This window comes from Sceloporus undulatus, chromosome 4, assembly GCF_019175285.1.
Source record: "Sceloporus undulatus isolate JIND9_A2432 ecotype Alabama chromosome 4, SceUnd_v1.1, whole genome shotgun sequence".
Classification (NCBI taxonomy): domain Eukaryota; kingdom Metazoa; phylum Chordata; class Lepidosauria; order Squamata; family Phrynosomatidae; genus Sceloporus; species Sceloporus undulatus.
Genome location: NC_056525.1, coordinates 9,605,023 through 9,629,645, shown reverse-complemented (window position 1 = coordinate 9,629,645; position 24,623 = coordinate 9,605,023). Strand labels below are relative to the sequence as shown.

The window sequence follows — 24,623 nt, the reverse complement described above, 5'->3', positions numbered from 1 at the left end:
CACTTAGATGATTCCATATATAATTAATATCATAAAAACATAAGTTAAGAGACCCACGAAAGGGCCAATCCATCCAACCCCAGTCTGCCATGCAGGAACTCATCAAAGCATCCCCATGACATCGAAAAGGCCAGTTAACTGTATTAATTCTATTGTTTTTAAAAAGAAAAAACAAGGCGGAGAACTCTTGGCCTTTCGCACACAGACCCACCTCTTTTTTGTTGTTGCAAAAAACCAAAATGACTGTTTTTGAAACATGACCATTCTCAGGATAAATGTCAAGAAGAGCCTGATCTCCTTTCTCTGACTTCCAAACCCCAAAACTGACCCGAGAGCATCTGGTCTGACCCACTCAAGGAAACTTGGAAATCCTGAAGTTAATCATGACGAATTATTGAATTATAAAGACATAGTGGTCTAAGTTTTGCTGAAGCTCATAGAAGAACAACATATTTAAAAATATTTCATTAAATTACATTCAGTCAGTCTAGGAATGATATGAAACAATAATGGATCCCTCTCCCAAGTAAAATATCCCTTAAGACATAATCTGTATAAAATATACCAAAATCTGAAAAACCCAAAATCCAAAATCAAATCTATCTCACATTTGGTAAGGATATTATTATTATTATATTATTATTATTATATGATTATATATTATTATTACCTAATATATCACATGGATAAACACATAAAAGTTAGAGTACCTTTCTTTCTTCTTCAGTCTCCCTGAGGAGAGGGGGAGGAGGAGGAGGAGTGAGACACGGACCTGAAGAATGAAAAGCGATGAGTCACAGGGACTCCTCTCCCCTCCCTCTCTCTCACTCTCTTCTCTCTCTCTCCCTCTCTGACTTCAAACAAACTGGCGTTCAAGCTCCTTCCTCCTCACCTCCAGTAAACCACGGAGGAGAGGGAAAAAGAACTGTGTTTTGGTCTTTCCCGTTCCCTCGACGTGTTTAAGAGGGAGGGGGGAGGAAGAGTTAAACCCCAGGGCCTAGGGGGGGTTCCGAACGCCCCCAAACCCAAACACCCCGGATACTCTTATCATATGCAAATCATTTTGGGATACTTCTGGCTAAAGAGGGGTATATAAATGCTTTAAAGAATATTAAAAGAAATTTAAATCCACTGAAGCTCTTTGGAAAGAGAAAATAAAATTGATAATATTTTTCTTGAACAGCTGTATTTACTTCTCACTAGCAATCCCCTGAATTTCCAGAAACTACCAAAATATTTTTAAGGACCACTAATATGCTACATTTCCCACATATGAACCTCCGATTTTGATCCCAAGGGAAGATTTCTCTGGCAACCACATCAAATGTATTAGAAGTAAAATGAGAGGGACTTTTTGGTGGCAGCTCCAAATCTAGGACACCTTCTCATCCACCACGCCTCTCTCTCTCTACTCTCTTCTTTTTTGACAATACAAAAGATATTTGGGGTCTTATGAGAGTTTTTGCCATGGTTATATCATCTGTAAGTTTTAATGCTCAAACTGTTTTAAGCCAGGCTGCCTTTACTTCCTTAAACTGTTTTCAACTATCTTTAACTGCCTAGCCTCCTCCTTCGGAGAGAACAGGAGATAAATCAAATACAAATAAGAAACAAGCACACACTATACGCGCTTCCGCTTACAATGGTGTGTGCACCTGCGCCAACGTGCCCACCAGCCACCACCGCATGCACCGCCCATTGTTTCTATGGGGCGTGAGCTACAAGGGGGGATGTAAACCCTGCATGCCTTGATCTCGGTTTCAAATACATCAAAAAAGCATGTTGCAGTTTTAAACTTTGTTTTGCAAAGCTAAGAAACGCAAATCATCAAGGGCCAATTTAATTGCCTGATTAGTGACCACATCTGGTGGGTGTCTGTTTTCCAAATTTATGACCATTTTCATTGAATAACACACACTTCTACCCCCTGCTTTTCCTACATAAATTAAAGGCAGTTCTTCTCTCTTGGGTGCTTTCCTAGTTAAAACCAACTACAAAGTAGGTCAGGTGGAGTGAAGGGGGAAATGACTGGCCAACGCTCACAAGGCCCCATATAGACAGGCCAAAATAAAGCTGCTTTGGGTCACTTTGGAGGTATGCTGTTTAAATGAGGTATGCGTACTAAGAGTCCAGAAGCTGTGCCAAGCCACGATCCAGTCCTAAGCATACCTCCAAAGTGACCCAAAGCAGCATTATTTTGGCCCTTTGTATGGGGCCAAAGTTTCATGGTTCAGGGAGGACTTGAACCTAGATCTCCCAAGACCCCAGTTCAGCAGCTCCAACTAATTACCTCCTTTTGGCTATTCAGTAAAATAATCCAGATGAATCGGGTTGAATCAGTTGTCCACATGCACCTGAATGCATCCAATTCAGTTTTTTTTTTTGGGTTGGGGGGGGGGCTCCCAAAAACACCACTTAACCCAAGAGATTGATACAGGTTTTTTCCCCCAAGTTTTTTTTTTAAACAGATTTGCATTGTCAGCAGTGTGAATAACCAAGCGAATAGACTTGGAATAATTCAGGATAAAGACCCTGCATGCCTTGATCTCTTTCAAATACATTTCATTGTTGACTCCATCTTTCTTCGAGTGCTAGCACATGTGAGCACCAAACTTGCAGAGATGTGCACGATAATGATCCAGAGTGTGAATAGCAAATCTGAATGCATGAGTGAGGTCAGGCTCATGTTCTGCTAAAAAAATGATGTCGAATGACCCATAGAGGAGTGATTGTACATAGGAGAGGGAAGTTTTAACTCAACACCAACAGCGAGTGGAAATTAGGTGCAGAAAGGACGTCAGTTGGATCTCCCTTGAATTATCCATGTCAGTGTCTAATTGCAAAACCAGGTAAAGTCCCAGCCTCTCTAGAGTTCTTTGGTAAAACATTATACACATACTGCTACAGTCTAAGCGTGAAATAGGAATACAGTGGACCACCGGATAAAAGCACCGCCTTAACGAATTTCCGGGATACAAGAATCCCATAGGAAAAAACGTTCCGGGTTACGTTTTTTTTTTTTTTCGGCTTAAAAAAAAATTATTGGTGCTTTTCGCCTTTTCGCAGAAAACGCGGCTTTCCACGCTAGCGCCTATGGCTTTTTCGGTTCGAAAAAAAGGTTACGAATCCGCGGCGGAAAACGAATTAATCGTAACCCAGGCAACCATGTAATGATGCAACAGATGGTAACAGCAGCTACTTTTTCATATTCATGATAGGTCCAGCATTTACCCTCCCAGTTAGTGGTAGAATTAGAAACACACAACCAACTAACTAAACAGACGTCCAACCAACAGTCAAATTCCCCATCATTGGTATACAGACCCATTAGTGAGGACACCCACTCAGGCGGAACGCTAATGGAAGATAGCTCCTGCCCAAGGATATAGTGTAAAAGCAAACAGAAAATCCAAAGTGCTCAAGTGCAAACCATTTCCCCCCTAATAGTTATGAGAATCGTACAAGCTGATTAGCAACAGGAAAAAAGTCACTCCCTTGGCCGTCATATCTCTTCCCAACCTCAAACTGCAAAGCAAATGCAAAAGAAATCCAACAAGATCACTGATACAAGCTAAACTCTTTCATGCCCCTGAGCTGCTGCAAAAATTTGTCCGTGGTGTGGAGAACTCCCTCTGTTTGGTGGCTCACGATTATCACCACATCGGATGTCGCCATATTTATAGAAGAGATTTGCTGCAAAGAGGGGGGAGGGAAAGATTAAACTCCACAGACACTGACAGTTATCAGCAGAATCTTCTGCCTGGTCCCACTTCCCAAGGCCATTATTTATTGCCATTGCAGTACAAAGCATTAAAATGAGCTAACTCAGCTGCATTTTGTTATCATTTTGTCACTTCTCAGTTATGGGGGAAGACAGAGTATAGACAAAAAGCCAAGAATAAGTAAAAGTAGTAAGGAAGAGAGTGAGGCAATGGTGACCACTTCACATCATCAGTTCCTATGTAAAAAAGAAAGAAAGAAAGAAAGAAAGAAAGAAACAGATTTATAGCAATCTGGCTGTATCTCCACTGCAAAACTAAGCCAGTTTGATACCGCTTTAACTGCCATGGCTCAATGTGATGAAATTCTGAGAATTGTAATTTATTGTTGTACCAGTGCTGCCTAATCAAAGGAAATACCCATCTAATCCACTCGTGAACACATTCTAGTATTTGTGCATATCCATATGGAGAGGCGGTATACAAATAATTTATTATTATTATTATTATTAGCCTCCAGTTTTTCCCAGCCCTGGCTAGTGAACCCTGGTGATCTCCTACACAAATACTAACTAGTCCCTACACTGCTTTGCTTTCAAAATTGGATGAGATTTGATGCATTCAGAGTAGAATGATACCATCACTGGAGAACTCAAAGAGCTATCTGATCAGAGCAAATATCCATCTAATCCACTGGTGAACACAGTCTATTATGTCCGCACCTCCAACCCCATAAGTACAAAAGGCTGTAAGACACCTTTTTGTCCATATCCCCCCAAATACTGGCTGCTGCCCACACCAGGTTCCTCACATATTGGGGTTCCCACCAGCCGTATGCTCATCTTCCCTAATCTGAACAGTGTTGTATTCTAAGGGTGCATCTACACTGTAGAAATAATACTGTTTGACATCACTTTAAGTGTTGTAACACCATCCTATGGAATCCTGGAGTTTGTAGTTTTACAAGGTCTTTAGCCTTCTCTGCCAAAGAGTGCTGGTGACTCACCAAACTACACATCCCAGAATAATGTAGGATGGAACCATGGCAGTTAAAGTGGTGTCAACTGAATTATTTCTACGGTGTAGATGCACCCTCAGTTTCCCATCTACAGCCTGTCAAATGATGCCCCAAATATTTTCTTGCCAAAAAAAGATTTCCTGCAAGTTCTCTTGGTGAGGTGGGAATAAGATGAGCCTTTCTTCCAAAAGCCATGCACCCTAGAACTCTTTACTTTTCCTTTCAAAATCAGTAGTGCTGACATACAGGCTTTTTTAAAAATAGCTTCATCAGGACTAGTGACTTCTTCCTGGCACCATCTCCAGCTGTGTAATTCCCTTAAAGCCAATAGTGGTTTTAAGTAAAGAACTGGCTCCACTTCTGGTTTCGCAAAAATAACATGATAAAATAACAGTTTTTAGAAGAATCTGAATTACCACAGTATTTGCTTACCTACTACCATCTAACAGTGCTATGTCATGCCTTTTGCCAAGAAGTGCCAAGAATAGCCAGTTATTGTCATTCCTGTAAGACAGCTGGTAAATAGTAGTATCAGCCAGACTTTAAAAAAACAAATAATAAATTTTTAAAAAATTGTATACTGGGCGCCGCCATTTTGACGTACCCAGTACATACTAGGGGTGAGGCCTGATTGGACGCTGCGTCCTCAGCCAACCCCTAGTACGTACTGGGGGCGGGCCAAACGCCCGTCTGGAACGCGCCAAGGAGAGAAAAACTGGGGCTTTAAAAAAAATGCTGTCTTTGCTTTTTAAATCAGGACAGTTGGAGGGTATGCTGCAAGAAACTTAGGATGGAATGAGATGGAGAGAAACAGCTGGAAAAAGAAAGACTAGAAAAACCTTGCACACAGGACCTAATGGCTCAAGAGCATGTCTAATCTCCATAAGGCACAGTTGCCAAGAACTGAGGAGGAAGGAATTGCAGATATTGATTCAAAATTGTTGGCCCAAGCTTTGACTGCAGGCCTCTACATTTACATAATCAATATGACAATATTTAAAATGTAAGTGGACTATATCAGAAGACAATGCTACAGTTACACTGCATTCCTACAGGCCCTTAACCTGGGAGTAAGTCCTACTGAAGCCAATATTTTCAAATTGGAAAGTCCAGGACAAGGGTAGGCAACCGTTTTGAGCTGGGGGTCGGGTTGCTGTCCCTCAGACCACGGGGGGCTGAAGCCAAAAAATAAATAATTAAATGGTTTTTTTAAAAAAAAAATTTAAATAAATAAATAAACTGGAACAAATGTAGGACAACATTTTCAAATGGTGGACACTTTTTTTTAAATTTGCTGATTTTTTTAAAAATGTTAATATAAATGCATGTTTCTGAGGCATCTATAGACAATTGCCCCCCTTGCCCCTGCGCGCGAGAAGCCAAAGGCCCCGGCAGCAATCAGCGGCAGGACCGGGCTGGGGCCGGTCCCAAGGCCTCGCTGGGCCACATCCGGCCACGGGCCGCAGGTTGCCTACCCCTGGTACAGGATTTAGTGTTTAGTCTGCAACATGCAACATGACTCTTTTGACCATCACAGACTTAAACCAATCTAACAATCATTTTTTCTCCTACACAGGACATATAGCAAACTATTGTTCATAAGGTATACAGAGACTTGATTTTTAAAAATCTCAGCACCTTCCAAAGTCATGATGGTTACACAAACACTTTGGGGTCTCTCATGTAGATCAGCCCTTTGCTGTTTTCAAGAGAATCATTAAATTATGGAGTTAGAAGGGACCACAAGGGCCATTTAATCCATGCAGGAATGACAACTAAAGCACTCCAGCAAGATGGCCATCTAACCTCTGTTTAAAGCTCTCCGAAGGAGAGTCCAGAGAATAGGACCTGGAGCAACAGATTCAAACTACAAGGAAAACAGATTCCACCTAAATATTAGGAAGAACTTCCTGACAGTAAGAGTTCAACAGTCGAATATGCTGCCTCCAAGTGTAGTGGAGTCTCCTTCATTAGAGGCTGGCCATCTGTCAGGGATGCTTTGATCTGGATTTCCTGCATGGCAGGGGGTTGGACTGGATGGCCCTTGTGGTCTCTTCCAACTCTATTATTCTATGATTCTATGATTACATTATTAAAATTTAAAATTGTAAAAACTCTTATATAATCTTACACAGCACCAATGTCACTGTGAGAGTTTGGTGACGTAAAAATGTTTTTATCAGCTGCTGAAAAGAAAGCAGGGATGGAGCCAGCCTGGCCTCTCCAGAGAGGGAGTTCCAGAGCCTGGAAGCAGCCACCAAGAAACCCCTCTCTCTTGTTCCCACCAAATGTACCTGAGAAGATGGTGGGAGAGAGAGGAGGGTTTCTCCAGATGATCTCAGTGTTCTAGTGGGTTTGTAAAGGGAGATACAGTCATTCAAATAGCCTGGACCCAAGCCATGTAGGGCTTATAGGCCAAAACCAGCACTTTAAATTGTGCCCAAAAATGGACCAGCAGCCAATTGAGCTGTTGCAACAAGGGAGTTTTGTTCCCTGTAGCCAGTTCCAGTTAACAACATGAAATGAGTTAGGACAGATCACTCCCTGCTTCCAGTTCTCCTGAGTTCCACTCTTCATCCTGTAGGAATCCACCACTCAGTCCTCCCTTAATATAGGCTCTGAACAGACCGGCGATAAATGCCAGAATTGGGGGAGAGTGGAGGCATGGTGACCGCAAACCACACACCCTGACTCTGCCCCCAGACCAGCATGACACCGCACGCCCCACCACATGGCAGGAGGTGTTACTGAGCTCCCTGGGCACAACATGTGTGCCCACTGCGCCAAGAAAGCACCGAAAATCTGCAGTGCTGGTAGCTATGGCACCCTTTCCACAGAACAAAAAGGATCACCAAAAAAAAGCAAAAAGATCAGGGCCACGGTGTGCTGTTGCCCCAGTCCCGATTTGGCAAGGACTATGGGGCTATCTGTACAGCTCCATAGTCAGCCTTTTGAATCTCAGATTCATCAGTGTTGTCTCAGACTGTGCAAACTATTCACCTGTTATGATCTTGGGGTGAACAATGGGACCTTGAAAACATTTCCCTGTGCCAAGAATGTTCACATTTCCATGCTTCTTGTTTGCCATTTCCCTTGATACTTTGACATTGCTATTGTCCTTAAGGGGCATCTTTCTGCTTCGGAAAGTGATCCTAGCCAATGAAGGATCACATAGAAAATACAATGATATCAGACTCTGTGTGGCCAATCAGATTTTATCAGTGTGCTGACATCACCAAGGACAACCCAAGCTGATTTTGAGTGAGGACAATGCCATCTGTATTAATCACATACCTGCTACTAGCCAAGCAAGAATGCAGAATACAAAAATCTACCTTGTTCTTCTCCTTAATTTCTTCCACCTTGGTTTTTTTTTTTTTTTAATTTTCCACCAGTAACAGTTGGTTAATAGAGAAATCTTGGCTAACAAGGAAAATAGCTGGATCTTCAAGAGACGTTTCTGAAGAAATAGTAAAAACTACCATGATCAAGCAAAGTAATAGCAGCAATCTGTTCTGCATTTTTGAGACTTTTTTGGAGTATTCTGTACAATCCTGGATGACAGAGTTTAAAATATTGACAAATTGGAACACAAGTGGCAGAAGATGTCCAAGATGCTAAAAGATCAGGAAGTCAACCCTTTCAATGAACAACTGAAGGAACTGTGTTTGTTTAATTTGGAGAAGTGAAGTTTGAGAAGTGATATGAAGCCATCTTTATATATATGGAGGGCAGTCACAGGAAAGATGGAGTAAGCTTGTGTTTTATTGGATAGGACCCAAACCAACAGATTCATGTCAAACATTAGGAAGAACTTCCTGAGAGTAAGAGCTCTTTGACATTGGGACAGACTACTTGAGAAAGTGGTGGACTTGCTTTTAAGGGAGGATTTTAAACAAAAGTTAAAGAAAAGCTGGAGTGACTCCTGTCAAGGATTCTTGAGCTAATGTGGTCTCTGTGCAGTTATCACATAAGATGTAAACCAGCCTGTATTCACAGGAGTCTGCTTTCCATACAGCAATTAGAGCCCGGTTTCCTCTTCATCCGTGGAATACATCAGGTTGCCATTACAGATGTCTTATCGCATCCAGTAATGACCTCTGAGTTGGGAAAGCAGTCAACTGGCTGCTTATTAGCTGACAAATTCCAAACATTGTCAAACGTTTCAGCAAAATGCATCTTTCTTGATTTAAACATGGTGTCACCAAGGATCAGAGTCTTTGCCCTCATCTTTGCTGAAGCTGAGCTTTGTCATCTCCTTCTCAGTTATGACACCCATTAATCATTTGAGGCTACAAAGTCTTTATGGAAGTCAAGGCCAGCTATGATTACCGTTCTGCAATTGTGGTATATTATAAAGAGGCACTGCTCCATTATCTACCAGAAGATACCAGGCTGGTAGTAATGAGGTGGTGAATTCAGTCCAAATTTTAGGCCAGATTGTAAAGGAGGTATCCAAGGAGCAGAAGCCTAATCCCAAAACAGCTTCAGCATCTTGGATAGCTCTCTTTAAGTTTAAACTATTTGTTTATTTCTTTATTTCTTTATTTATAGTCTGCCTTTCTCCCATCAGTGGGACTCAACAACATTTTAAAAACAATACAGATTAAAAATACTATAAAAGTTAAATTAAAATATAAAATATACAATTAAACTATTTATTTATTTTAATTCCAAAATCTAGGATGGATTCTCTGCTCCATTGCCACGACCACAGTCCACTCTGGTGGTAATCTACCTGGATAGAAGTAGAAAGAGAAGCCGAGTAAGGTTTTCCATTTCCCCTCAGATCAGTTCAAGTTATTGGTCATTGCAGCCTGTCAATGTCTTACTTACTCATTTTCTTTCTGGGCTGCCTTTCTCCCAGAACAGACTCAAGGCAGTGCCAAAGAAAGTAAATATTTTTTTAAAGGAAGCTTGGGCCTTAAAAAGATTACAATTAAAAATATACAAAAAGCAACATTAGGATGAAATTAACCTAAGAGCCATATTAAAAAGATTCTCTCTAAAACATTTTTTTAAAAACAATAAACAATAAATTTAAAACACTACAGCACTTACAGACCTTTGTTTACAATCTTCACTTCTAAAAGCCAGTCTGAATAAAAGGGAATTCACCTGCTAATGGAAGGAAAGCAAGGAGAGGACCATTCTAGCCTCCCTAGGGATGTAGTTCCAAAGCATAGGAGCAGCCACTGAGAAGGCCCTGTGCCATATTCCCACCAGCCATGCTTGTGAAGGTCCTGGGACTGAGAGAAGGACCTCTCCTGTGGCTCAGGGTCCAGGCAGACTCATTTCAGGAGATAATGTCTGACAGATAGCATGAGCCTAATCCCATATAGGACTTTATAGGTCATAACCAGCACTTTGAATTGGGCCTGGAAACAGAGCTGTTGAAACAAAGGAGTTGTGTGCTCCTTGTAGCCATCCTCAGTTAACATTCTAGTTGCAGATCTTTATACCAACCAAAGTTTCTGAACACTCTTCAAAGGCAGCCCACTGTAGAGTGCATTACAGTAATCCAAACAGAGTATAACCAGGGCACATGTCACCAATGCTAGATCAGAAACCTGGACCTCCAAGTTCAAGGCTAGGTCCAGGAGTACACCCAAACTGTGACCATGAGTTTTCAGAGGAAGGGTAACCCCATCCAGCATAGGCTATATGTCTATCCCTTGATGTGCTTTTCAACTGATCAGGAGCACCTCCGTCTTGTCTGGATTGAGCTTCAATTTGTTTGCCCACATCCAATCCATTACTGATGCCAAATAGCAGTTTAGAACAGAAACAGGTTTTTTGGAATTAGGTGGAAAGAAGAAATAGAGCTGGGTATCATTAGCATTCTAGTAGCACTAAACCTCCAGATGATCTCTCCTAGTAGTGTCATCTAGATGTTAAATAGCATGAAGGACCCCATGGACTAATGGCCATTTGAACAGGAGTTTTCCAGCACCAAATTCTGGGTTCACCCCTCCAGGAAGGCTAAAAAGTAAAACAGTGACTCCAGATCTCATCCCAGAGAGATGACCCAGAAGGAGACCATAGACAATGGTATTGAAAGCCACTGAGAGGACCAGTAGAACCAACAGGGACACACTCCTCCTGTCTAGTTCCCAGTTTAGGTCGACCACCAAAGTGACCAAGGCTCTCTTCATCCCATAACCAGGCTTGAAACCAGATTGATATTGAGGATGCTGGGAAGTGCAGTACAAAAGAGACCTTCTCCAAGTTCTGTGCCACACTTGTATTTCAGATCACACACATGGATTCCACAGACACATTTTTCAGATTGTTAGAGCAGTATAAACCACAAGAAATGCCTTAAAAATACACTGCATATTGTTTTTATCCTCCCCTTTAAACAAATAAATAGATATGTAAAGGCAGGCATTGGCCTTTTATTAGTCTCACCCCCTTCTCAACTTTTCCTCTTGCCCCCTCTCCATCATTAAAAGCTGAAGTTTCACCCTCCCTCCCCCCCCCCCAAAATCAAGGCATTCTGAAGGTCAGTAAAATGCCTACAACTCCAGTCCCGATTCAGAACTATTTCAAGGGAGAAATGTTCAAAAGCCTTCACAGATGATTCATTCTGCTAGAAACAGAATCCACAGCTAGCTTCAGCTTTTGCAGTTTTCTTCAAGAATAACAACCTCTTTGGGATTAGTTAATAAAACATCTCACTGGAACACGCCAGTTTGCAAAATGGCAGGGCTCCAAAATGCAGTGTCCCCCGGATGCTTTTTGATGCCACTGCTAACACAAAACCAAGTTAGCAGATTTTGGATGTCGTTTTGACAAACCAAAGGAAGAAATGAAGAAAGTGGTGGCACACCAACCAAAAAAACCCCATCTCTAGCACCTTTTTTGGTGGGTTTTTCAGGCTATGAGGCTGTGTTCTAGAAGAGTTTATTCCTAGCCCGAAAAACCCACAAAAAACTATGGATGCTGGCTGTGACAGCCTTTGATTTCACATCTCTAGGCTTTGACAACTGCCTAGAAAAACTGTTTTAATGGGGCCACACCAATGTCAAAGGGAAGCAGCTGCACTCAAAATTCAGAGTCTTCCTGGTAAACACCCTCAGATTGCTATTGCATCCTTGCATATGTAGGAAAAACCCATTGAAGACAGGAGAGCTTACTTCTGCATAAACATGTATAGTCTTGGGCTGGTACAATTTTTACACAGCAGCATATGCAGTCCCTGGCATACACACAAACACAAACATAAAGATTCACACCTAACAGTAAGCATTGTTCATCCGTTGATGGAATGACTGTCAAGCCCTTGTGGTATACATATAACGGATTAAATATTACCAACCTTTGATTGATTAATATTGTATTGCTGTGCTCAGTTATTATATTAACATTGCATCTTCATTTTTTTTCTGTCTCTTTGTCTTATCATTTGATAAAATGCACACAGGGCTGGCATGCTCATTTCAACTGAGCAAACAAGATGCAGTCACAAGCACCAGAAAGTCAACATCTTGTCTTTCGCTGTTTGTATTACAAACACACAACACACACAGGTTCTTGCTGCAAAAGCCTCCAATCTTAGTTTGATATCCCCTCCCCTTCCTTTCTAGAGTCATCTCTCAAGCATCCAGCATCTGCAGTGCAACGGGGGAAAGATGGCAAGCGACAAAGATGTCTCAGATCTACCCTACGCTAGCAAGCATCAAACAAAAACAGAGGTGATGAATGCATGTGATCTAAAATTTGGGAGGGGAGGAGAGAGTAGGAGGATGAGCCTAGGAAACCATCAGCTGTGAACCAGAAGGATTTCTGTGCCATTCAAGCTTTGCAGCATCACTATGGTGATACCTAGCAAACCCAGAGCAAAGCAACTAGGTAGCAAGGCTGCTCCACATTTTCAATCTGGGCTAATCCGAAACAGCAACCATAAAAGCCATTGTCCTTATAGGCACAGACTATATGAGATGCAGCATTTCCTGTACACTAAACCATTTTTTAAAAAAGACCCTGTGTTATACAGCAGATATAATCATGGATGAATACTGGGCTTCAGTTCCCTGCAGTAACTTAAATTCAAACGGTTGCGTCTCTTAGGTTCTCTCCACTTTCCTCATTGATATATTGGGGCCAATGGCGACCAATGATAAGAGTGAATACAGCAAAGGTTGGGAAACGTAATGAACATCAGGAGTGCTGCATCAATGGTAAATTTAGAATTGCAAGAAGCCTTTGGGATGGAAATGCTGCATGCCAGGTTATCCTTGCATCTTATGCCTCCAAATGTTTGCAAATGAAGCCACTCAGATGGAACAAGACTGAGCACTGGTCCCTGTCATTTTGCTGGAGGAGAGGAAGAGAAAAGAGGAGCAAAACACAAGCGCAGCAAACATGCTTTCCAATAAACGCCCTAGGAATAACATCACTAGAGCAGTCACCTAGCTGTCTTCCATCTGCCAAGAGCATGTCTTTTTTTGCCCTCAAAGCCAATGTGGAGCAAATGAATAGCCGTGTGTTTGGGCCATGCCCCAAAAGACTTACAGTCAAATCATACTGAGAAATAAAATCCACTTAGATCTATGGGTCCCATCACCAGGTAAGAGTGAATGAAGACTGCACACAGTTGAAAGGGCTACTTTGTATTCCCTTCATCTTAAGCAGCCTCCCTGAATCTATTTGGTGCTTGTGGTCTGTCTTCATTGAGACGACAGAGACCATCCTGAGGCCATGAGTTCCACAAGTGAATCATGCATTGCACAAAATGTGATAGCCCTCTGCTTGCTTTGACTATAGGAGTTTATCACACTGGGGCTAATTTCGGCATTAAAGAGAGATTCAAGCGCATTTAAAGCATCCTGCATCCAAAGTGAAAATGGCAAGTAATGTCATGAATGGTTATCACATGCAATTGCGCAAAGAAAATGATATCAAAAATGCATTGTTGCTGAAATCCTGGAAGGAAAAAGATGTGCATTGATGCTTCTTTGTGACCACTTTTAATGGCGGATTTTGTGCAACGCCATGTGAGATCGGTTTGCATAATTATGCGATTTTTCCAGGATATTCATGGGATAAACTCTTGATCTCCTTCATGTGACCCACTCCTATGTCCTTTATCCTTCTCAATGGATGACTCTCAGGTGTGCTCTTTTATTATGTGTGAAAGCTAAGATGAGTCGTTTTTTCCTATTTCCCCCTCACACTATTCCCCAATTTTGCACATCTATTCTCGCCTTCTGTTTTTACCAGGCTATGAATCAATGACTAATCCACACTTCATGCACAGGCATCCCTTCCATGCAAGCAAAGCACACTGCCTGGCCACAATGGCTGGTCATGTTTTGGGGAGGATGCCAGCCTGCAAGTGAACAGCCCTGCCGACAGACAGGCAGAAAGGGGGAGCATGGGAGGGGTGCCGAAATAACAGGGGGTCTGCCTTGCTAGAGATGAAGGGAAATGGCAGATGAATATGGTGGAGACAGAGAGGAAGGCGCAAGGAAGGAATAAGGCAGGTGACTGCTGGCGAGCTGGAGGCAGAAGGCTGCAAAGGTGAAAGGGATGCTGGTGAGGAAAGAGGAGCCTCTCCAGGCACAGATGGCATGAATGTAGAAGAGAGCCAGAGAAAGAGGCGACAGAGAGAAGGACCAGGAAGGGAGAGATGGAGATGGAGGGAGCAGGGAAGGGCCTTTGGGTGCTGGCGATGCAGGGAAAGGGAGCAGGAAAACAAGGAGAAAGAGAGCATGGGGGAAATGGGGATCGGGAAGAGGGAGGGAGGAGGGAGGGATGCCGAGGCAGAAGGGAAGAGGGATGGAGGGAATAAGGGATGTTCAGGCAGAGATAAAGAAGGATGGAGGGAAGGAGGGATAGCCAGGCAAGGAGAAGAGGGATGGAGGGAACGAGGAAGGGAAAGATGGAGGGAAAGAGAGATGGAAGAAAGGAAGGGTAGACAGGCAAGGGAAAGAAAGGGGTGGAGGGGAAGATGCGTGGAGGGATAGACATGGAAGGGGGAAAGTATGGAAGGAGTGTGGGAGGGAGAGACAAGGATGGAGGGAAAGAGACGCAGAGGGAGGGAGGCTGAAGTAAGAGGGATGATGGAGGGAAAGAGGGATGGAGGGAAGGAAGAAATAGAAAGACATGGCTTAGAGGGGCAGAGGGAATGAACCAGGGAGAGGCAGCAGGCATGGAGGAGAAGAGGGCTGGAGGGAAGGAGGGCTAAGGCAGGTGAGGGGAGGCCGGGGGGGGGGCACTCACACATAAGCGTGGTAGATGAAGGCCCATCCCCTGGGCCTCTCCAGGACGTTGTAGAGGAAGTTCTGGAGCTTGCGGTAGAAGGCGTTCCTTTTGGGGGGCTTCCCTCCGGAGGCGGCCGAGCGGGGCTTGCTGAGGATGGAGCCCCTCTTCCCGGCCCCGAGCCCCGAGGCCCCTCCGCCGCCCCCTCCTCCTCCGCCCTCGGAGCCGGCGATCAGGAGGGCGCCGTCGCGGGTGGACTCCGGGGCGCCTCCCAGGCCGGGCTCCAGCCCCACGAAGCCCACCTTCAGCTTCTTCTCGCCCGAGGGCCCCGCCGGGTAGACGCCGCCGTTGCGGGACTTCTGCACCATGGCGGCGGAGGACGCTCCGGGCCTGGCTCCGTCAGAAGGGGCCCTGCCCCCGGCGCCTGCTCTGCGAGGAAGGCGGCCCCGAGGAGGGGCACCCGGCAGCCGGAGACACCCGCCCCGGACCCCCGGCCATGGCCGCGGCGGCAGCAGCAGCAAAGGACAGAGGCAGCGGCAGGAGGAGAAGGAGAAGAAGGGACTGCGCTCTCTCGCTCTTCTCCTCCCCCCCCCCCCTTCCTTGGCTGTTTTTGGCGCAGCCCCTCCCTCCCTCCTTTTTTAACCCTTCCCTCGCCTCCCGCTCCCTTTAAGGCAAGACCTACAGAAACCAATGACAGCACTTTCCCCATACAACAACCAGACCTCCCTTTGGGAAATCACTCCATGTCCCTCTATAGGCAAGGATGCCCCAAGGATTGGACATGAGTCAAGAGTGCCATGCGGCAGCTAAAAAGGCCAATGCGATTTTAGGCTGCATCAATAGATGTATAGTGTCTAGATCCAGGGAAGTAATAGTCCCACTCTATTCTGCTCTGGTCAGGCCCCACCTGGAATATTGTGTCCAGTTCTGGCACCACAATTCAAAAAGGACATTGAGAAACTGGAGCCATGTGTCCAAAGGAGGGCGACTAAAATGGTGAAAGGTCTGGAAACCATGAAGCCCTATAAGGAATGACTCAGGGAGCTGGGGAAGTTTAGCCTGGAGAAGAGAAGGTTAAAAGGTGATAGGATAGCCCTGTTTAAATACTTGAAGGGAGGTCATATTCAGGAGGGAGCAAGCTTGTTTTCTGCTGCTCCAGAGAGGTCTTTAAGCAGAGGCTTTGATTGAGATTTCCTGCATGGCAGAATGGGGTTGGACTGGGTGGCCCTTGCAGTCTGTGATTTTTTAATCTCTATAGGCAAGTGTTCCCCAATGATTCTCTATGGATAAGTACAGTGGGCCCTTGTTATACGCTGGGGTTTGGTTCCAAGATCTCCTGTGGATAACAAAATCCGTGGATGCTCAAGTCCCATTGAATATAATGACATAGCAAAATGGTGTCCCTTATAAAAAATGTAAAGTCAAGGTTTGATATTTGAAATTTATACTTTTTGTGAATATTTTCAAACTATGGATGCTTGAATCCGTGTATAAGAAATCCGTGTATAAGAAATCCGTGTATAAGAAGGGCCGACTGTATTCCCCAATGATTCTCTATAGGCTACTACTTTCAGTGTTTTAGTATGGTAAATCTTAATTGATTTCCCTTTGTGAGACACCTTGGGTCCCAGGCTGGGAGAAAGTTGGTATATAAAAAATAAATAAACAAATACATAAATAAAAGGGGAAAATAGTGTTACATGACCTCAAGGAGGTTTTGAGCATCTCATAAAAAGAAGGTCTTCACACACATGCCAATATGGATGGCAGCGAGAGAGAAAGAGAGAAGAAACGCAACCTCAGAAAACAAAGGAAGATTATGTCACATAGAAACAGAGCAGGTGCAAAATAAGCAAACAGAAAGTTACCATAGATATGTGTTGCACCTAAAGTCTCATACAGAAACATGTAAAACTAGCATCTAATGAGATCTACAGCACCTTTGAGACTAACTGTGCAAAAGAAGTTGTAGCTTAAGCTTTGTGGTATATCCACACTGCAAAAGTAAAGCAGTTTTGCGCCACTTTAATTGTCATGACTCTGTGCTACAGAATCCTGGGTTTTGTAGTTCTGTGAGGTATTCAGCCTTGTCTGTCAGGGAGCTAGTTGCATCTTAGGAAACAGACCAAGTACAGCTTCTTTTGCACAGTTAAAGTTGCTACAAGATCCCTTTGCGTACGGATATTGCAGACTGACATGGCTAGGCCTCTGAATTCAAGCATCTAATGACTACAGGAATGCAAAAATGGCAATTTCCAACAATGTACATCGCATAACGTTAAGCCAGTATAGCCACCTAGCAGTACTGGATTACAACATTGTGAGCCAAATGTATGGTTGGTGGTACAGCCATGCTCTCTCCTATTGCACTAAAGTCACTCCAGCTCTTCAGCCCTGGATGCAAACCATGCCTACCATCTTTCCTAATCAGTCCCCCTAGCTTTGTACAATAATGTCAAAGGATTGGCACAACTCTGAATCTGTGCCACTTCCAAGACTGTTCAAACACATTTACACCAGCATAAAGCCACACCAGAATTCTAGCACATGTCTTTGCAAATATCCTTATGCAACTCTTTTGTAGCATTCGACAGCATCAGTGACTGTTGGAATAAGCCAGGAAAGTGTCATTTCTATGCTTAACAGAGTGGAATGGTATAGATCTGTGTTGGCCCCAAAGTCCAATAGTTGTTCATAAGCTACTGAAAGAAGCTTATTGAGTCCCTACAGTGTAGTAATTCTCTACTTCTGTGCTGAGATGAGGCATTGGTATGCAGAGCTCCATATATTTTCTTTTTCTAATGCTAAACTTGGCAGAGCAAAATGTAGGTAAAATAACATTTTAAACCTGGCTTTTTGACATTCTTATGCTTTTTGGGATGTACCTATTATGCAGTTAAGCCCTCCTGTCCTAATAATTTCAATGAGACACAAGATTAGTGCAGTTCTCTGGGCCATACACAGAAACCAACTTTGAGGTTTTCAAAAGGTCCACTTCAAACAAGAGGCAGTGTTGCAAAGCTCCCCTCTATTTCTCTAATTCAGATCTAACTTAAAGCTTCTGACATATGGCAACCCTATTGTTGTTGTGGTGGTGGTGGTGGTTGTGTGCCTTGAAGTTCTTACAACTTATGGCAAGTCACTATCTTTCAGCCTCAGAGGAAGGCAAAAGCAAATCCTCTCTGAACAAATCTTGTCAAAAGAACCCCATGATAGGTTCAGCTTAGAGTTGTCATAAGTCAGAAATAACTTGAAGCACACAACAACAACAACAACTATCCTTACACACACACAGCCCCCTAAAATTTCCTCTTCCCTTTAATTTATGGTGCCATTAGCAGTGATAACACAGGGATACCAAGTAGGATAGCCCCCCCCCCCATCATTCCTCCCTGTTGCCCTGTAACAAGGGTACCAGGGGAGATGCAGTTTCGCCAAGGGGTCCAGTGGCCGATAAGACAGCCACATTTCCTATGGCCTCTTCAACCAGGCATGCTGGTACTCAGGGAAGAAGGAAGGAAGGAAGGAAGGAAGGACTCTGCATACATTGCATACATCTGCTGCAACTTCCAATCAAAGAAATGTTGTGCCTTGGGCAGAGCTTGGGAATATTATTTTTTTTGTATGTGTGTAATCCTTCAGACAGTGCTCATGCTAGTTGGAAGTGGATATCTAGGCTCTAAAGCATGAAAAAAAAATTCCCCAATCTCCAGTTTGGGGATGTGGAAGGTGCCAGAGATGTCTTTGAATGAACACTGGAGTTTAGCCAGGGTTGTTTTCTTGAGGAACTAAAATAGCAAAGAAGAATTTCCTTAATGCTTCCCAGGGCAGGTCTATGCTGTCCAGAGAATGCTCCTGGAGAATTCTGCTCTCAAAGATGCCCAGGATTCCCATTTCCTTCACACTGCATAGTGATGTTCAGCAGTTGTCTACACACACATCCCTCTATGCTATCACCACCACTGGCACAAGTTGCCCCCTCAGAAGCACCGAGTACCGTGCGACACAGAAGGACACTATGTAAACAGCCAGCTGGCATTGCTAGAGTATTCTGGATTTTCCAAGAAAATCCGTAGCAAAAAGTAGATTGTTAAAATTTGATTTAAAGCACAGATGACCTGGATTTGGTGCAAAACTGGCCTTTCCATGTGAAGACAGCCTGCATCCAAATCAGGGCTGTGACCCTTGCATCATCTTGTTAGGAAGGATCGAATTATGGGAATTTAATTAGCTCAAATATTACGAGAGATGTGTGCTAACAACGCACACAGCGGGGTCGGGTCCCTATGTGTATACCAGAGGTCATCTAGTCCACCTCCAGAAAGAAAGAGATTCAGAATGCCGATGAGTTGCAATAAAACTATGAAACATTTATTAAAGTCACACAACAAAGGGGATCACACATGCACACACACATTCAATGCTAAAGCAAGGGAGGAGTGAGTTCGGGAGTAAAGGAGAAAGGATAGAGGCACCATTGGGATATTTACCTTAGGAGTCTTCTCCAAAGCGACGGATGTGAGGGATGGCGAATGGTGAGACACAGCCGTGGGAACAGGGAGAGCAAGCAGCAGCCGCAGTGACTAGGAGCTGAGTTCCAGCGGGCAAAGCTAACAAGAGGCCCAAGAGACAGTGAGCTTTGGATTAGCTCGGGTGATTTCAGCAGAGCCCAGGGCTCAAGGATCGCAAGCTTGGAGCAGGATGCTCGACAAGCAAGGCATCAGGTTTGGCACTCAAAGCTCAACAAGCCCACTGGAGGGTTGGAAGTGGGGTCCTTTTATACCCCTAAACATAACCTCAGGCTATGGCAGCCTGGCGAACAAAGGCTTGATGACTTCATCTTTGTCTAAGCTGAAACTTACACAATGGATACACAAAGAAGAGGTCTGGCACTTTTCAGGAGGGGACAAATATCTCAATGGTGGAGCCGTAAACTTAATCACTGGCTCTCAAAAGAAGGAAGCTCTGCTATTGTCTTCCTGCTGTGGGCAGCCTGCGAAACTAGTATGGCAACTCCCAAAACTGTTTGCTGAAAGGTTTAAATTCTACCTTTTTCCTTTGACCAAGCCTAGTAAGACAGCTGGCTACGTGGTCAGCTCGCTTTTAGGGTAATGGCGGCTAGTGATGGGGTCAGTTAGGGGTCATAGATTTAGATCACATGGCACCCAAAATTTATTATAAAACCAAACTGGTAAAAATCTGGACATGGCAAAGTGACAAAAGGGGGAAACTAGTGTAAATGACCCATGTAGACATTCCCCCAGTCTCTTTGGAAGCAATGTTCAAGTTAAAGTAAGGGGAGGTGGAGAATGTTCGCCTCTGTCTATGTCCAGTAATTTTTGAACTGTAAATGTTGCTTTTCAAAACAGGATTTCAATTGCTGGGCCGATTTGGGGACCTTGAGAGAAATGGATACATTTGGGACTTCTTCAGCCTCATTTCTAGATGGCCTTTTGTGGAAAACCCCTTGGATATCCACTCTGGAGAGCCAGTGTGGTGTAGTGCTTTGAATGTTAGACTCAGACTCTTGGAGATCAGGGTTGGACTCTCCACTCATCCAGAGAAACCCACTAGATGACCTTAGACAAGTCACACCCTCTTATCCTCAAGAGGAAGGCAATGGCAAAACTCCTCTGAATAAAGCAGAGCCAGTGTGGTGTAGTGGCTTGAGTGTTGGACTAGGACTCCACAATACAGTACTCAGCTTTGAATCCCTTCTCAAGTATGGAAACCCACTGGGTAGTTTTTGGCACATCACACTTTCTCAGCCTTAGAGGAAATCTCCTCTGGATAAATCTTGCCAGGACAAGCCTGTGAGAGGGTTGCCATAAGTCACAGTCGACTTGAAGGCACATAACAACAACATAGATGAACAGATGAATAGATGAATCATCTATCACAGACTGGTTTCTGGGGCTCCCTAGTTAAAACCTGTCTTCTTTTCCCCTTCTTTACCTTCTTGCCATGGCTCCTTGTCTTCCCTTCCTCTGGGACTGTGAAGAATTCCTTCCTTTCATTTATATTGTTACCTTGAAGGTATTTTTAGATCATGGCTCTCTTGCCCCTGAGTCTTCCTTTCCCCGGATTATATAAATTTAGCTCTTGACTGACATGCATCTCAGTTGACCTTTTGGGGGACATCTGTCCTCTATTCTCCCTGTGCTGTTTTGCTTGCCAGACAACATGTTGGCTTCTGGTATTCTTCTGCAAGAACTGGGGTTGTCAGTAGGAGCTTGTGACTTCCATTTTGGAAGGGTAGTAAATCCACTCTGGATTTGAGTCTGAACTTCATTAGAATTAGTCCATATGCTGATGCTATTTTGGTGATGATGCTCAGTACCTAGGATGGCTCCTTGATATTGAGGACTAACACTTAAAGTGGATTCACTCCCTCACTATGATGGAAGCCAACAACAGTCACTGGGGGCGGTGGGACTATGAAAGCAGTTCTAGAATAAAGCACAAAGATACCTTAAATATATTCCAACAAAAAGAAAGGGAGGGAAATACAAACACATGTTAATCTTATTGAATACTTTCACTGTCTTGTTCCCAGGGAACTTCAGTCTATCCATCCCAGGTATGGTGAAACCAAGGTTGCATCCATGCAGAATTAATGCATTCTGAGACTGCTTTAACTGCCATGACTCAATGCTACGGAACTCTGGATTTGTAGTTTTGTGAGATATTTAGCCTACTCTGTCAGAGAGCTCTGGTGCCAGAACAATCTACAAATCCCAGGATTTAGAAGGATCTTTCACTTTTGAGAATCTTTAAAAGGCTCCTCTAATGTGCAGTGAAGACAGGCTGCCACTTGAAACCCATTTTAACCCCCACTTTAAGTCTATTGCTCAACATTCCTGTTGTTCCTTCTGTGAAACACACTCTGCCTCTTTTTTCTTTCTCCCCCCCCCCCCCATTTTCCCTTTTTTTGTTTTTTGTTTTTGTTAAAACTTGGCTTAAGAGTCAACTTGACTTAACATTATCTTACAAAGACTTGAGACTTGACTGTAGACTTGGACCGGAAGAGTTGAATCCATCTCTGCTTCCTAGCTTCACCAGTAACATGCAACATAGGATTTATAACATATAAGCAAAGGGATCTTGCAGCACCTTCAAGACTAATTGAGAGAAAGAATTTTGGTAGCATGAGCTTTCATAGACATCAGATGGATAGAGTGAAGTGCCTAGGAACAGACTTTTATTGCTATGAATGAGCTGCTTGCATGTGTGAATAGCAACTGAAATGCAAAACTTGTGAGTATGGTGATGAAGGGACAAGTTCAAGTTTTAACAATGGTTGTTGGGGGACAAAGGCAGAAGGAAATATATTGACTAAAGCCAAATTGAGTACATAACCATGTGAATGTAGTGTGGTGCTGGTTGGGAACCAGAAAGGGGCTGTAATAAACTGGCTAAGAGAGCCCTCCTGAGGCTGGGGTGTTAACTAATGTTATAATTCTCAAGGAATGGCATTGTTGACAGAGGAGTAGGTCCTGTGATGACATCTAATCATATCAACCACAATATTTGAAGTACTGTCACTTGCTCATCCTCTAATGTTATATATGCCATCCTCTGTCAACAAGGCTCTTAAGCACTGGGCAAACAGGCCAGTTTCTGTGTCAGAGGATACATGGATGTAAATGAAACATTAGGAATGGAAATACACAGAAACCAATCTTCACAGGAATTTGTTCAATCTTGGGCCGCAGAACAACTGACTTTTAACAAAAAGGCTACAAAAGAGGATTGGGAAGAGAAGGAGCAGAACTGGAATATTTCCACAAACTCCAGTCCATTGACAGTGGGTGGAACAGAGACGACTGTTTCCTGGCACACTACATACCGTATATTATAATGCTAGTTATAATATATCACAAGAGCTCTATTGGCTAACAGATACTGTTTATAATGCCAATTATGCTTTTCAAACCCCATTAATCATAAGTGCCTTTATCTTTTTGTTCTCCTCTTTTCCATCCACCTGTATTTTACTATACAATCATTTCTCTTCCATCTCTGGGGAGTTCTCTTTGTACACCTTTGCAGCTGGTTAGGATCTAATTTCAGCCAGGTTTTTTTTTCTTTTTTTGCTATTGTTGCTATTGCTGTTTTTCTCATTATTGGCCAAAAGCCAATTGTGTGCCAACCAATGACAAGAGGATCTTTTCAAAAACAATAAATGGGTTTTGTGGGGTGAGGTTGGAACCAACCAACTGTTCCTGGAAATTGATCTCAAAGTGTCTTTTTGTTTGCGCTGCTATATGTATATACAGTGCGCCCGCATCATAGGTGGGTGCCTCTTACACAAGCTTCCAGCTTACGCTGAAAGCTGTGCAACAGAAGTAACAATGGCACGCACACTCACGGTGCATGCACCGCACCACACCATGTGACATGCACGAGCCCCATTATTTTTAATGGGGCTCAAGCATATGCGCTATTTGCCTTGCGTGGGGGGGGTGTCTGGAATGGGTCCCCCGCATAAGGCAAGGGCGCACTGTATATTTAAGAAGGGGTTTTTCAAACTTAGGTTTTAAAAATGGGCAAAAAAATAAAATGAGGAAGTGTGTCCAAATTATTAAACCATGGTGATATGAGGCAACATTTCAAAATTAATGGTGGCTCCAGTGTCAATGGGGAAATGAATGTGCTCTAGGTTTTCATCCAAACTCTAAATGGTCTAGCCAAAGAGGCTCAGAACTATGGACAGGTGCTTGGATGAGGGATAGAGTTTGGCACCTTGGACAGCATCTTTAAACAAACTAAAAACCCCAAGCAGATTCACAGCTTGGAACCTCCATCCTTGAGGCAGTGGCATCGCTTGGGTTGGTGTCATCTAATGTGGTAACTCATGGTGTCAGCACTACCTCCAATTGACTTCCTCTCAGATCACATCATATCGAATCCTTAGGTACCCTTAAATCATAGTTCTTGTATATCACTGAATGTAATGGTAATAGCTGTGACGTAAACAACTAGAAAAATTAAAATTATACATTTAAATTACAATATCCTATGAACAGCTTAAATGCAATTACATGTACATAGTTTGATGTGGTCAAACTGACATTCTGGTAAAATGTGGTGTTTTTCAAGAACATTTTAAAAGAATAAAAAAATAATTTATCAAAAATATATTTTTTAAAAAAAATAAAATTAAACATTAAAAAACAAAACCTGTAGCTTCTCCTTTCTCCTCCCACTGAGCATCACCTGAATCTCTTCAGCATTTTAAAGAAATGCAGGTGAATGCCACAGCCTGTTTCTACCAAAAGGCAGATGTTTGGGGAGCAGTGGCGTCAACCCCCCCCCCCTTTTTGGGTGTCACCAGGTGTGGCTTGAAACCTGCTAATGATGATGGCCCTGCTACTGGATTCCTTTATATCTTTTTAAGCCAAGGACAAAGCTTTCTCCCTGCCCCAAGGGCAGCTGCCAAAATGACAATAAGTCAAATGTCTTGGCATGTTGCTGTCTCCTAATGTTTTCTTTGCACTGGAAGACATGGGGAGGCTGGGCAGCACTTCTCCCCGCACAGGAAAATCTATCTAGTGATGCCACTGATCCCAGCCTTGGATTTGTGGATGTCACCCGGGAAGGGCATATATTCCCCCCTCTTCCTCCTCTGTTTCCTTGGTTTTCTCCCCAGGTAGACAAGAGAGCAGCCAGGAAAGACA

General features: G+C 43.4%; 1 protein-coding gene across 17 annotated transcripts in view; it reads right to left on the bottom strand.

The window, feature by feature from the left end:
• The window catches only part of KCNQ2 (potassium voltage-gated channel subfamily Q member 2), a 146,353-nt gene extending 130,880 nt beyond the window's left edge, over positions 1 to 15,473 (bottom strand). For all 17 annotated transcript variants that reach the window (XR_006103561.1, XR_006103560.1, XR_006103559.1 and 14 more), the window contains exon 1: positions 14,965 to 15,473. Coding sequence is in view for 13 of the 17 variants with exons in the window: in XM_042463860.1 (XP_042319794.1) it covers positions 14,965 to 15,311 (347 nt within the window). In the remaining 4 variants the exon portion in view is untranslated. The remainder of the gene's footprint in view (positions 1 to 14,964) is intronic.
• Positions 15,474 to 24,623: the final 9,150 nt, after the last annotated feature.